A 15,661-nucleotide genomic window follows, 5' to 3' on the forward strand; every position below is an offset into this window, starting at 1 on the left:
CCGAGAGCATTATGTTGATGCCGATATATACTCGCACAATATGAAATTCCATTGCATTTTATAGGCAGGCAGGCAGTCAAGGAGAAGACAAAAAGAAGTACAAAAAACAGAAGGAAAACGTAAGAACCGAGTGACACAAAAGTCCCGAATCTGCGATATCCTTTTGCAAAAAGATAAATATGTGTTAGCATACATATTTTACAGAAAATGTATATTTACTTTTAATGGAATTTTTGACTTTTTAGCGATTATACAATTTAGAGACTGCCTTGTTTCAGTCACATATCTGATGCCAGCCCAGCATACCCACTGGATGGGTATAGAAATCAAACACACACAGGCCACGAACACAATGGGAGGCAGTAAAAACCTGCGGCAGGCCATTGTGAAGCATAAACAAAAGATGCAGCAGATGGAAGGCGGAGCTGCTGGATCGGCCAGAATAACAAAATACCGCAGACAAAAACCGAAAGCTGTTCGAGCGTGCAAAAGGTGAGGTCCCATCTCATTCCCCATTCCCCATTTCCCAATCCCTATTCCCAAGTCCCCATTCCATAGTGCAAGTACAAGTGAGTAGTTTTAGTTGGGGATTGGCCTTTAGAAATGTGGCAAAGCAAAATTTATAGCTTGGAAATTAATAACAAAAAGCACACAATGAACTAGTGCATACATATATAGCCGCCAGGCCATCCAAAGGGGCCTGACTAATAACGTGCCGCACTCTGAAGTGTATTAGACAACAGTGCGTATGATGAATGCCATCGAAGGACTTTCGAAACAAAGGCGTATAATTGTAGGCGAAGGTGGCCCCTTCACTGATAAAGGGAGCAGCAAAGGGCAAGGGAACTCATTGTATTGTATTAATCCTGCGGTTGCCCAGCCCAAGGCGCAGAAGTCTCAGGCAAAATACTTTTGAAATTCCCCCATTGTGCAATAAGTACAAGTATGCAAACAATGTGAATTACTGGTTGGAGGCACAAGACTATCATGACTTTAAAAACGATTAAGCTTCTTATTGAATTACGAATTAGATTAGGTTGTGTGTAAATGTTTGATATTTTTACCATAAATTCGGCAGTCTTTGTTAAATTTATTAGAAATTTTCACTACCGCTTATTTTTTTAAAACTTCGCATAAAAAACATAAGTAACTTGGACATTATTAAATCAATACATATTTTTCAAATATATACATTAACATATATATTTAAACTTAATAAACTTTTGATTGCCAAAACCAATTCCAACATCAACAGATTATACACTTTAAGCCATTCTGGGAAAATAAATAAATTTGTAGCTTCAACGACTGTATACCTAATGACACAATTATTTGCTAATTCTAATAATTGCAGCAAAATGTGCCAATTTCCCTGCCATATGCCAAAACAAAAATTTTCCTATAAATAGTTAGGAATTGGATATCCAAATCAGTTACATCACGATGAACAGTCCGGCCAGTCGCTTTCGCGAGTTATCCAAGAACATCAATAGTTTGACCAATCTACTTGGCGTGGATGTGCTGGCGCCCAAATTGGTTTTCAACTATCGCACTTGGACCACCATCTTCGCGATTGTTAACTATGCGGGCTTCACAGTATTCTCGATACTTAACAATGGTGGCGATTGGGTAGTGGGCCTGAAGGCCAGCCTAATGGGCGGTGGCCTATTTCATGGCCTAGGAAAATTTCTGACCTGCCTGCTGAAACACCAGGAGATGAGGCGTCTCATCCTATACTCACGAAGTATTTACGAAGAGTACGAGAATCGGGGACAGTCCTACCACAAAACCCTAAATTCGAACATAGATCGGTTGCTCGGTATCATGAGGATCATTCGCAACGGATACGTAATAGCCTTTTGCATGATGGGTACCCTGCCGCTGGCTATGCTACTCTACGATGGAACTCGGGTCACTGCAATGCAGTATTTGATTCCAGGCCTGCCGCTGGAGAACGACTTTTGCTACATTTTGACATATCTGATTCAGTTGGTAAGTACTGCTCAAATTAAATTAATAGTGGACTTATGGCCACACTAGGTGTTATAAATATAATTGTCGTTGATTTCAGGTGACAATGGTTGTGCAAGGCGTAGGGTTCTACGCAGGCGATTTGTTTGTCTTTCTCGGCTTGACTCAGATCCTAACGTTTGCCGATGTGCTGCAGTTGAAAATAAATGAGCTTAATGATGCCTTGGAACACAAAGCTGAAAACAGAGCTTTGGCAGCAATCGGAGGGCAGATACAAGGAGAGGATATGCGCCAACATCTACTCTTGGAAGTGATCAAATGGCATCAACTATTCACGGAGTATAAAATTATTAAATACATTCCTTTTTGAATTAACCTTTCTTATTGACTGTAAAACAAACCAACGTTCATAATGTCTTCAATTATTTGACAAACATTTAAAAAAGAAGAATGGAAGCAAACAAGCCGAAGCTTATTTAGTCCTGCAGGTTTTGCATCGAATTGTCTGCTCATGCTGATCAGGAATGTATATACTTTACAGGTTGCAAACTTTTGACTGAATTTATAGTTCCCTCTGCAAGGGTATAAATTGGAAATAGCTAAACAAATTCAATAATTTTAGTGAATTTAATATATGATTACGAGATCTTATTATAAAACATATTGAGGTTAATTTTTTCTTAAATAATTTTTTTACTGTCATCTTAATTATAAAGACAATTATTTGTTTATTATCTTGAGTTCATAAAAATAATATATTTAATAGAAAACAAGAAAGAAAGCAAACTTCGGCAAGCCGAAAAAAATGAAAAACAGCAAAGTTATATTATTTTTTTAATTATATTTTCGATTTTTCCTATGGGAGCTGTATGCTATAGTCGTCCGATCCGGCTCGTTCCGACTTATATTTTACCTGCAATAGAAAGACAACTTTTGGGAAAGTTTCATGCAGATAGCTTTAAAACTGAGAGACTAGTTTGCGTAGAAAAGAACGGACAGACGGACATGGCTAGATCGACTCTGCTAGTGATGCTGATCAAGAATATATATACTTTATAGGGTCGGAAATGTCTCCTTCACTGCGTTGCAAACTTCTGACTGAAATTATAATACCCTCTGCAAGGGTTTTAAAAAAATGAAAAATGAAAAAGTATATGTCAAAGGTATTTTATATTGACACTCTGGGATTAACTTAAACACAGTTTCTTATAACCGTCATTTGCTTAATCTTTATAATGCAATTATTACTAGTTAATTTTTACTTTCAGCTACTGTCGTAGTGTGAACGCCCTTTACTACGAATTGATCGCAACTCAGGTTTTGTCCATGGCTTTGGCCATGATGCTTAGCTTCTGCATTAATTTGACTAGTTTCCATATGCCATCGGCCATTTTCTTCGTGGTCTCCGCCTACAGCATGTCCATCTATTGCATTCTGGGCACCATTCTTGAGTTTGGAGTGAGTTTATTCGAAGGCTGCAAATATTCACGAATTTATTATGCTTTCGGGACAGTTTGACCAGGTGTACGAGAGCATCTGCAATGTGAACTGGTATGAGTTGAATGGCGGGCAGCGAAAGCTTTTTGGACTGATGTTGAGAGAAGCCCAGTATCCGCACACTATACAGATACTTGGAGTTATGTCGCTTTCCGTAAGAACGGCCTTGCAGGTGAGTAAAAAACTGTTTGTATAGCCTAATAATTTTGCGTTTAGTTTTGCAGATAGTAAAACTCATTTACAGCGTGTCCATGATGATGATGAACCGTACTTAGTAGCATGCAACGCTCAAAAATTAAAATTTTCTAGGTTTTCACCACAAAAATGGGCACCTAAAAAAATACCAATGCTAAAAAAAGCTATCTTTTTATCAATTAAAAAAAGGACATATAATAATATTTGCCAGGCAACAAAACCATAGCCTGAACAGGTATCTGAAATAAAGCGATTGAAAATCCGGTACCGGTATCGAAACCAAAACTACGTTTTGTTGTTGCTACGTTTTAAGTTCTTATTTTGTTGTTTTTGTATGAGGAAGAAGTACGAAGTACTTATATTTCGGGAACTTTAGGGAAAATAATGTATATTAACCATTAAAGCAAATATTTGTAAATTCAAATGCTAATATCTTTTTAAATTTTGTTATCATTTTCTGTTTTTGAATCATAAAAATGGTTTTTTTATTATGGAAAAATTACAAAAACTGTGACAAGAACGATTAAATACTAAATTATACAATTATTAGCAAATTATAATAATTGCGTTCATAAGGAAGGGCCGAAACCAACTTTTCCTATAAATGGTTGGGAATATGACGTCCAATTCAGTACAGCCATTTGCTTTGGCGAGCTATCCAAGAATATTAACAATCTGAACAATTTACTACGCGTGGATGTGTTGGCGCACAAATGACGATATCAGATAGTAAAAATAATTTACAGCGTGATGATGAATCGTACTTAGAAGCATGCAGGATTTAAATTGCTTTATTAAAACCTCTTAATCATTTCAAGAAACCGCACAGAATTAATTTAAAAAAAATTGATAGTATACTTCAAAACAAAAATTCACTTTGAGGTTAATAATTAATTCTAAAGTTTTTATTGAATTAATTAAATGAGTTTCATCTTTATTGAATACAATTTTAAAAATGAGTGGTCTGTTGTCAAATGAAGTAAATGAAGTCGGTTAATCCACATAAAAGACCCGCCCGGGATCAGATTACAAGTTTTATTTTTTTCAGAACAACTTTGAAATGGTTTTCGCCCATTCGCTCCTGATGAACTCGTCGACGGAATGTTTTCCCAGCTGCCATTAACCTTGGCCACTAATTACCGAAGCAGAAAGCTGAATTTATGGCATCGGTTTTATGGAGCCCCTGACTCGAACTCGAATGCATTAATTGTGCGTCTCATTAAGGGGAGTTTCTTATGCGCAAAACATTTAATATATTTCGCATACACGAATAAAAATTTAATTTATTTTGAAATGGTGCGTTCACTTCCCCGATATTTGGCCAGCGGACATTAATAGCTTCTGAGCGGGCCATGAATAATGGGCATTTTATAAATGTGGTCGGGACAATGGCCAGGATGCTTGGATAAAAAATAATAACAATAATTGTAACGTTATTATAATGCAGTTGTAATTAAGTACACCGTTGTTGTATATGCCGCCATCCAATGACTATAAAACGAAATGATTTTAATAAAATCAACAGTCGAAAGGTCGGGAAGGACCAGAGCAACAGTTTGGTCAGCGGACTCAACGACCTCTTGGATGGAAATTTACGAGCATTTCACATTCCATAATTTACTCATTTTTCATGCGCTTATTTAATTACGCTAAATAATGGCCGCAAGGGGTTGAGCAGTCATTTGCTTATTTATGCTCAATGGTAGTTAAGCAAATTGCATTCCATAATTTGGACAAGATTATTCTTATCATAATGGAGCGATCGAAATCCAAAATATTTTATGCTTATGCAATTCCGTTTAGAAATGAGATTGTAAATTAAAAATAACTGTTTTAATTTCATACCAACAGTTTAATTATAAATTAATTTCCAGTCTCTTTTTTATTCAACCTAGCTTTGTCAAAAATAACCAGATGTGATACCTATTTGAACGTGTTAGAATTTGTTGGTTCACTGATAAATAAAAGGAATGACTATTAAATTTAAAATTGTAAGCTAAAAATTAAAATTAAATTTAAAATCATAATGTTAAATACAATGCATATTAAACTACATGAGTTAATACTAAAAATAATTTAATGTTGAAAATATTTTTGATCCGTCAGATAAATATTTATTTTGTTTAGTTTAAGATTTAAGCTTTGGATAAGTCGACAAGATATGTATTTAGGAAATATAACCATATTAAGCTTGGAATACAACTGAATCACATTTCGGTTTTGGTGTTTTGGTTTCGAATCTAAAACCGGTTCGTAAACCAAATTCGAAATAAAAAAAATTAAGAACAAGTTGGTTTTTTTTTTAATGCATAACATAGTCTAACAGAAGCCGGCTTCTGATATTAGCTAAATGTTATTTTATTGACCAAAGTATGTATTTTTAAGTAATTTTATTGTAATTTACAATCTATCTAATAATACATTTTCGATGTTGAATCGAATCAGGTTGCGGTTTTAGTTTTCTTCCCTATATTCAAGCCATTACTTGCTGTATCATGGCGTTAAGAGAAACTGCACCGTTTGCGTTAAAAGATACCAGGCTCTTTCTTTTGGCCCACTCGGGTCAGCCCCACAGTAATGCAATTGGTTCGCTTGTTGGCAGGCAGATAACAAAACTCATTTACAGCCTGTCCACTGCAATGACACAGAATCGTGGAATGGGCGCAAAGTGGAGCCACTCGACACCCACCTCGAGGCTCTTAACGTCAAGATACTTTGTATCAACTGCAGCAGGATCGTCAGCGTCCGCGTCAGCCCCATGCCATGCAATACATTTTCTAATGCTTGTTTTGAATCATATTTGGAGGAGGGCGGTCAGGTCGCCAGCTGGCAAATAAAATAAATTAGTTGCAGTTGAAAGGTGGCTCAGACACAAAAGTCAACACGCAACGCGCGATGGAACCGCAAACAAACGCCAGCTGCTGGGCGCAGATAAAGTGGCAGGCAAACACGCCGAAGGAGCAGGACGAAGGGCGAAGGAGGTGGGATGGAGCTCCAGACGCGATGGAAGGACCTATGGCAAATCAGCTGCCAACGCAGCGCAGCTTACTGGCAAATATTAAAATGCGAATTTTTATGCTCGCTGACATCGAGCCAACCGCCTCCCTCTTTGCCAGCCCAACTTCTACCCCTCAAAGCATAATTCTCACTATGCGAAATGTGGGTAAATGTTCGCTGCACGGAAAAAATATTGAAATAAATCGAAATATTTACCTTCCTTTAAAATAGATAGATTAAAAAAAAAATTCTCTCTTAAAATAGTTTAGAAAATTGTAGCAAACCTATGTATTTATTTTAAATATTTAATAAAATAAAAGATTATATATTAAAGGCTGTTGAAGTTAAATGTTGTTTATAAAGTAAAACAAACTCGAAGTAAATAACTTAAATAAAATGCAATTAAAGATAATTTAAAATATGTCTATTTCTAAGTATAAAGTATTTATAAACATCTATTTACTGAAATATAATAAATAAATACTCCTCCCAATTAAACTATATTTTTCTTTAGAAATCTATAAGAAAAATTTCAGGAAAATAATAATTAAAGTGCTTAATGAGTAAAATGAATAGCAAGCCTTAAATTTGACTTTTTTTGAAAAAAAAAAAATACTTTTATGGCGTGTTCAGGTCAACGAATCGAACTTCAACAATCATTAAAATTATTTGCCGTGTTTTGGCTGTTCGCCGTTGGCTCCTGTCTCCTGGCTCCTGGCGTATCCTTTTCGCCGGCATTTTCTTGCCGCGTGCGCACATAAATTAGCTGCCAGGCTAAGAAATGGCGGCGGGCAGCAAAGGTTGTCCCAACGCCCCCGCTGCGGTTTGTTGCGCTCTGTTTATGCGGGTGCTGCTGGTGGGTGCATTAAACCAATAAATCAGCGAGCCACTGCAAAAAAAAAAACCACTACGAAAAAAGGCGAGCAAACTGTTGTCAGGCACTCTTTGAGCCACGCTGGTGGTGCCGCTGCGCATATTTAATCAATATGGTGGCACAAAACATGAATTAATCTTGGTGCCCTTTAAAGCGCTCACCACTTTCACGAACCGCACACAAACGGACACGGGAAAAAGGCATTTTTAATTTAGAGAAATTCTTGCGGCCATAAAAAGCTTGTCGGGCAAATCAATTAAATTTAAATTGTATCCCATTAGAGCCACATTAAATGAGTTAAGTCATTTGGGGGACCGCGTGCCGCGTCTTAGCCTTCTTTTATACGGCTTTGAAAAGGGTACAAATGAATTCATTTTATTTTTTGACGCACATAACCGCCCCTTGTCCCAAATCCCCGGAACCCCGGATCCCAACCCGCTGCTGGACGCAATTAAAATGCCCACGAGCTACTAATTTGCCATGAAACGGCGGGTGGCTCGCCAAAAGGCCTGCAGGCACGGCCCGATTTTAAAATGCTGCCGAAATTTAAGAGTTGATGGCTATTAATTTATATTATGCATGATTTGTGTAGCATTTTTCTGATGGCACAATCGCTTTCGGTCCCCGACCGGCTGTCGGTTCCCAAAATTGCCTTCTGCATTCTGCGGTAGATGCCATTTCCCCGTTTGAATGTGCGTTGGAGATGTTTATGCAAATGAGTGAAACATTTGGGTCATGCGACTGAAAAGGCCAGCAACGGACAGGCGAATTGTATGAAACTAAACCTTAAACGTTGAAATAATTACAGAGATTAGGCCGGAGCGAATTTTGGAGAAATTTATCATCGGACACTTGAAAAACTGCTGATGAACTGATGAGATTAACCCGATGTAAAAATAAATTAACAATTTTAAATATATTTTTTTTCTATACATTTAATACTTATTTTTATTAAAGACCAAACAAAGAGCCAAAAATCACAATTTTAAAGCAAATAATTGGCGAAACATTGGCCATTTTGTCAAAATAATACTTGATGACTTGTTGTTAATTAAATTAAATAAAATATTGAGATGGTCGGCTTTAAATGAATCATCCAATTTTGTATCCAAAATTGACTAGAAGCTATTAGCATTAATCTTTTTTCAATCGTGCTCTTATATATATTCTCAGATAAAGTGTGAACTTTAGCTCTTGGTTCGTTCTAAGTTTCTAAATTAAAATATTCTTTGGACTGTTTTTACGACAAATTATATGTTTTTGATTCTATTTTCACAATAAGCAAATATGTCTATCTCGCTCCTTAAATTTCTACCACATTTAGTTGAAAGTGTCTTCCAGAATTCCAGCCCCTATATTCCTCTAAATAAATTAGGCAATTTGCTGTCCTCATGTGAATGGGGGCGTGGACGCTGCCATCATTTACGCCCCCTTCTCGCCGCGCCATCTGTCGGGGCTTATTTGTAGCAACAGGACAAACGGCAATGACATCGACTTCGCAAACGGACGGACACGTTGCGACAGAATCTTTTGGTCCTGCGATGGCATCACCCACCAAACGTCCTGCCCGCCAATTTTTGCTGATGTCTGCCCAAAAACTTCTCGCTGGCCAAGTAATTATCGAGCTCCCGGCAATCGAGGCACTGCACTCGGTTCATAGCTCCCAGCTCCCAACTCCCAGCTCACAGCTCAAAGCTCACAGCTCACAGCTAAGCAAAGTCGAAGCGTTAATGCTGCGTGTCGAAAGCAAACTTTGATGGCTTAATCACTTCGAGGGGACTCGGAAAGAGGGGCGAGGAGGGGTGGATGAGTTCCTGCTCCAGTTTGCTATCAGCTTGTTATTTGCTTTGGGGGATTTTAAAGTGCACGTGTCTACCAGGCAGCGTCTTAAGAAGCTACAGCTAAAAACGTGTCTGAGGGCAGTCAAAATTGCACCGAAACAAACTGTGCTGCCAATTTTGTCGTTTCAATACCTGGCTTTTCAGCTTATAAGCTGAATTGGTTTCTAAAAATACCAAGTTCCACCAGTCAACTAAAAATATTTTTGTTTATTACTGCTTTACACAAAAATTAAGTGAGTAAAACAAAATAGTTGCATAGCCAGATTAAAAAAGTTTTTAACCTTTTCATCACCAACTTCTGTCCAGTATTACCATTATTTGATTGTATTTTAACATAATGCTTAAATTTTAGGTTGCTTGGGACTTGGTAAAGTAATTTATGAGTAAAGTAGTTCCCTATTGGACCAAGCTTTTATTTCTGTTAAAATCGATTTTTGCTTGTGAAGCTCTAAAGTTGACACAACTGATTGTGTTTTATAAAATACAATTAAATTCCATTTCTACTGTTCCAAACGTGTTTAAGCAACAGTCCGATCAATGTAGGTAAAAAATAACTATTTTATAATATATTATTTTAGTACAAAATTTCAAATGGTCTTCTTTCTGTGTGTAAGGGGAAAAAGGGAGCAGGCGACTGCAGCACTCGGTGCACAGTCAAAGTCATAAAACCATTTAATTATATTAAACTTTTAATTGCGTAGACAGCTAAGAAACACTCGCACACAAACACACACCTCAAGGAAACCTCCAACATATGGAGGGGTGGACAAGGAGGGAAAATGCGGCCGGGAGGAAAACCAGGATGCCAAGGAGTCACAGCGGCACACTTAACCAGGACAAGTTGGCGGTGTTGCTGCCGCTGGTTGGCGTGCCCTGCTACTATGTAAATGCAATAATAAAGTTATTAAAAGTGTCATAACAACTCAAGTTGAAATAGCGAAAACTTTTCACCAGTTTCTTGCTTTATGAAGGGCATCAACTTAGCTCCCGACTTCCCTACAGCTGAAGTTGGGAGTAACCCAGAAGGCACAAAATGAGGAAAAGAAAGAATCAAAGAACGTCGAAGACCCGCAGCTCAATGGCCAAGCAATTGATGTTTAATTGATCAATTAGTTGGTCCCTGCACAAATCCCACCCACAAGGAGACACATAAACAGCCATGGACATGTTGTTAGTAAAGGTTAGGAATGATTGACTGATCTTAAGTGAAGTATAAAATAAAATTTCAGGTACAAATTACTTAATTGGAATTGGGTTTTATGAAAATGGCCTATATAAAAAAAGCATCTATATTTTAATGAAATATTTACAAGTTTTATGAGCTTAAGCACCATAGAATTAAATTATTTTAAACATTATCACAAGCAGATCGAACTTGAAATATTGAAAATCTATGAAACTGATAACGTTTATTACTATGATCTAACAAGAAAATGATTAATGTTACAATTTATTTCGACAAAAATAGTATTACTAATATTATTTTTTTTACACCGATCCCAAAGTTAACTTTTTGCAAAAGGAATTTTAATGTACAGTTTCTTTTGGTAATTAATACTATTGTCGTTTCCGCAGCTATAGACGAGACCCCTATGTCTGCCTGAGTGTGTTTGTGCCCTCATGTGTGCGTGGGCTCGCTGTATTGGAATTGCCCACATCAAAGCGGCATATAAGTATATTGACGCTCATCAATCAAATTGATTTATGCCAACAAATCATTCATGAGCAATTTCCCAAAGTGATTATCTCTCCACAGGAGATGGGCAATGGACCGTGCCCCGCCACGCCTCCGTTCTCCGCCCACCAAACACAGTGCAGCTCCGAGATGGCAAACGCAAAAGGCATGTTAACTGACAGCCACATAGACGTCGGAAACGGACTCAGACAGAGAAGCAGACAGGAGCAGGAGCAGGAGCAGGGGCAGGAGCAGAAGGATATGGGGGACAGGATCCGACTCAGTCAGGCTCAGAGGCATTGCCACTGCCATTGCCATTGCCAACGCCAGTGACTGACTGATTGACGCTTGACTGTCTTCATCACAAGCAATTTGGCCGGCAAACACAGCCATGCCATGCCACGCCCTGCCCTGCTCTGCCCTGCCCCATCCACAGTCCAGGAATCCTGAATCGGGAATCCCAAATCCCAGAAACAGCGCCAGAATCGAAAGCCAGGGCATAGAGATGCCCTGCCGAGATTGCGCGCCCTTCTCGCCCGCCAGCTTTGTGTGCCTCGCAGAACTTCACAGACAGTTAATAAAGCTCGACTAACAGCGACGACAGCCACGCCCCCGCCCCTGCTCACACACATACACTGGCGGAAAAATTGGAAAAAAAAACTACTTACTCGTAGCAAACTAGAATTGAATTTAAAATTACTCTAAAACAGTAGAAAAGTTTTCTCAACTCTAACAAGCTGTAAAATTAAATAAACAACAAGTTGAATAGAGTAAATATTAAAAATATCTTAAGACTTAAAAACCTTGTATTTGTAAACAATTGTTTTTGAAAATACACATTACAGGAGATAACATTTACTTAGATACCACTAAATATTTTAGTTCAAAGCAAAAAGTAAGCAAACATGGTGAGCAATTTTTAGGTGGTCATTTTAAATTACATCCAGAGAAAACTCATGGTAAATCCAAATATTTTGTTCTTTAATTACATATTTTCGGTACTTATCAAAATCAATGTGTGTTAAACTTTTATTTTTAAATATGAAAAAATAAAATTTAAATAAAAAAAATTGAAATCTGAAAATTTTTATTGGATAGACCAATTAAACATGTTAATAATTACATTTACATGTTTGAAGTTAATTTTTTTCTCTGCGTGTTGCAAACATCAACAGTATTATATTTAAGTAGCTATCAAGATAGCAATTCCATTTGATTTATCGAATATGAACATTTAAATTCTTCTCAATTTCTTTCTCTGTGGACAGTTGGCATTAGTCATTCGCTATGCGACTAGCAGCACCAGCAGCCGATCGGCTTGTATCATATTAGTCGAAGTTGCTTATAGCAGGCAATCAAATAAATTTTCACGCTAAGCGATCAAAGGCAGCGAATGCAGCGAAGGACTTTCTCCTCGGACTTGCTTTCCAGCATTTTTCACCCACTCGCACACTCGCCCACACACCCCTATGGCCATGCATCAACACATGAAAGGGGGCGTGGGGAGGGGGGCGGAGAAGGCATCTCACTTTGCCTAAAGCTTTTGATTGATTTGGTGATAAATTGACGAGGTGGCAGCCGAAGTGGCGAACAGATTGCTGCCAGATTGAAGTCATGCGAGTGGGATAGTCGGAAACCTGCGACTAATTGCCGCCATCGGGGGCTAAAAAGGTCAAGGCGAAAGTGCAGCAGCTAAGAGCTTGAGATGAGATGCCACTTCAAGTAAATACGGGGATTTGTGGTTTTACGACTGCGGCAGTCACGTTGAAATTAGCAGGAGAAATTTGTTTATGCAAGGCGAATTTACTTAAATCACTTCAAACCCTCAGCCTTCGGTCGAAATTAGCTTTAAAGCTTAGCTTGTAAGAAAGGATTTTATATTTTTAAAAGCTTAAAATTAAAGCAACCTAATCTATTTAAATATCTTAAGATTCTGCCTTATATTCAACACAGAATATTTTTTTTGTAATTTACAATAGTTAAATACATTTTGAATAAAATGGTGACCTTGGTAAATGAAAACTATAGATCTTATTGTTAACCACATTTTGTTGATTAACGAATCAGAAACGATATTTATTGTACCCAATTATTAATAAAAATAGTTCAATAACAAAACACAAAATCAATATATAATTAAACAAAATGCCAATTTTATAAATTACAAGTATATTCTTTTAAGCCATTTCAATTATATATGAGATAATTTAAATCATTAGGGACCAATAAGGAAAATACCTAAAAGAATATTACACTCACTTTTTCTTCGGGATAAATAATAATAATAATAAATATATGAGTTGACATTTTACATTATAGTCAGTTGAAAATACACCAAATAAAATAATAATGATAACAAATCTAGAAATAAGAAAAACACATATGAGATCCCCTTTTACAGCATAGTCAGTTGACATTATTCATTATAAAATTTTAATAATTACTTAAAGGTTTTGTTTGGTTTTAAAGAACTCATTACAAAATGTAAGCCAAAGCTTCCCCTGTTCCCCACCCTAAGCAGGTGACAACTTTGATTTGGCAAAACTCGCCTCGAAATCACGAAGTTCCTACTACAAACGAGTGTGTAAGCGAGTGTGAGCTGGAGCGACAGCTGCTGGGCCATGATTAATGTTAGCAATTATCTGGCACAAGTGTCAAAAATATTTAAATCAATTGTCGGCGGCGTTGGGGGGCGTGGGAACACATCGAACAAAGGGCCGAGACAAGGCGGCAGACAGAAAACAAGACAAGACAACACAATTCGCGCAAATTGAGCATGATGGAGAGCAGGAGATTGCTTGAGCTTCAGCCCCGGCTTCTGTTGTTGTTGCAGATGCTGCTTGTCAATGCCAAAAGATGGCTTTTCTTTTTAACTGACTCGCGTGCGTGCTGCGGGACCTGTAAACTTAAGGACGATGACGGCGAAACGTCGTGAGACGTAAAAATGAAGTGGGAGCAATGACAGCAGCGACGTGTCAAAAACATATCATTCATTTATTTTCTATTATAATGGGGCACACAGACCCGAGATGCTGACAACGCCCTTTTTCGCGCCCGTCAGCAGTTGCATTATTATGATGCCGGCGACGTATCATTTATCATTGCAGCCCAGTGAAGTCGAGTGAACTCAGTTGACATCGACTGCATATGCCAGCCATAAAAAGCCTGGCCTTTAAATTCTCTTTGTCTTACCATTTTATTCGCTTGTGCGCTCGGCTTTAAGTCTTTTGTCGAAAGAAATTAGTAAATAAAAACAAAGCACGCCTCGCAGCACAAATTAAATTACGCCACTACCAAGACGAGAGTTGCACAATTATGAAACGGAGGGGGAGAGCGACAGAAGAGGAGAAGAAGTGCAGATCGAGCGGCAGCCTCGTTTGTATGCGGCTCACACGGCGTATGTGTAACAATGGACTAAAAGTTGCGTGAAACGTTTTAACAAAGATTAATGCCTGCGACGGCTGATGATTTTTTGAAGATTAATTATGCGATGATGAGGCCGAAGACAATGACAACAGGATGAGCAGGAACTAAAAAGCAGAGGGAGTCGTGCGCAAGGGCCAAAAGTAAGAGCGGAAGTTGCCGGGCTTGTTAAAGGATTACGAAATTTGTAAGCACGCGCCTTCCGACCATGTGTGCTCCTTAATGTGTGATGGTGTTGGTGTTGGGTTTTGCGGGGTGTGCGCGTGTAAGTGTGTTAGTGTGGTGTGTCTGTCAGTCGTGTAGCTATTCGTTATGAATGCCAACGAGGGATGCCAACATAATTATGACAACAACCAAACACCAAGTGGCAAGGGGCCCCTAAAAGTAGGCTACGGCTTATTTCAAACTGAACGTTTCGAACAAATCCAATAAATGCAATGATTAAAAGCCATAATGTTGAAATAAGATGTATGCATTTAAGTAAGTACAGTACAAAAATCTTCGTATTCAGTCGAATTAAAGTTAAGCTTATATTCACACAATTAAAGCTATTGGCTCTTTTTGTTATACTTTAATTTAATTGTTTTGCTTAACGAAAAACTTTATGCTTGCGTAATTTGGTGAATACATTTTAAGCCATTTACACTTGTAAAACTGTATTTTTTTAGTTTAATAATAATTACAAAGAAGAAATTCAGCTATATTTCAAACAGAGAGTCTCAAACAAATCCAATAACTGAAATGATTAAAAGTAAAATGCTGCTCGTAATCAGTCGACTTTAAGTCAAGCTTATATCCACACAATTAAGGTCATGGTCTCATTATTATTTTGTTGTTTGAGGAACGAAAAGCCATTTAGTACAGAATATTTTGTATTTATCAAAAAGTTTATATTAATTTATTTTTTTTAATTCGCAAACTTTATTTCCTTAAATAAAGAAAAGCAAGACAATGAATTTTGAAATCGCCTTTAAAATCAGAAAAAGGCCATATATAAATGTGTATAAATAAAAACTTTATGACAAATATAAACAACCACCATTCAACTTATAAAAAGTCACCAGAGCGGAGCTACTCCGCTTTATAAAAAAAAGGGAGTTTATTCTCGAAATTTTGCGCATGCAGCTGGCCGAAAAAATCCACACCATGACGGATTTATATCAGATTTCCAGCGAAAAGTATTTGACT

At 37.6% G+C, this 15,661-nt stretch overlaps 1 protein-coding gene across 1 annotated transcript; it reads left to right on the forward strand.

Moving 5' to 3' along the window:
* The first annotated feature begins 1,443 nt into the window (after positions 1-1,443).
* On the forward strand, positions 1,444-3,784 carry LOC128252479 (putative odorant receptor 83c). The gene is made up of 5 exons (XM_052980222.1): positions 1,444-1,992; positions 2,072-2,310; positions 3,240-3,429; positions 3,485-3,640; positions 3,693-3,784. The coding sequence occupies exons 1-5, from the start codon at positions 1,444-1,446 to the stop codon at positions 3,741-3,743; spliced, it is 1,185 nt and encodes a 394-aa protein (XP_052836182.1). The 3' UTR covers positions 3,744-3,784.
* Positions 3,785-15,661: the final 11,877 nt, after the last annotated feature.

Source organism: Drosophila gunungcola, chromosome 3R (assembly GCF_025200985.1).
Source record: "Drosophila gunungcola strain Sukarami chromosome 3R, Dgunungcola_SK_2, whole genome shotgun sequence".
In the NCBI taxonomy this organism is placed as follows: Eukaryota; Metazoa; Arthropoda; class Insecta; order Diptera; family Drosophilidae; genus Drosophila; species Drosophila gunungcola.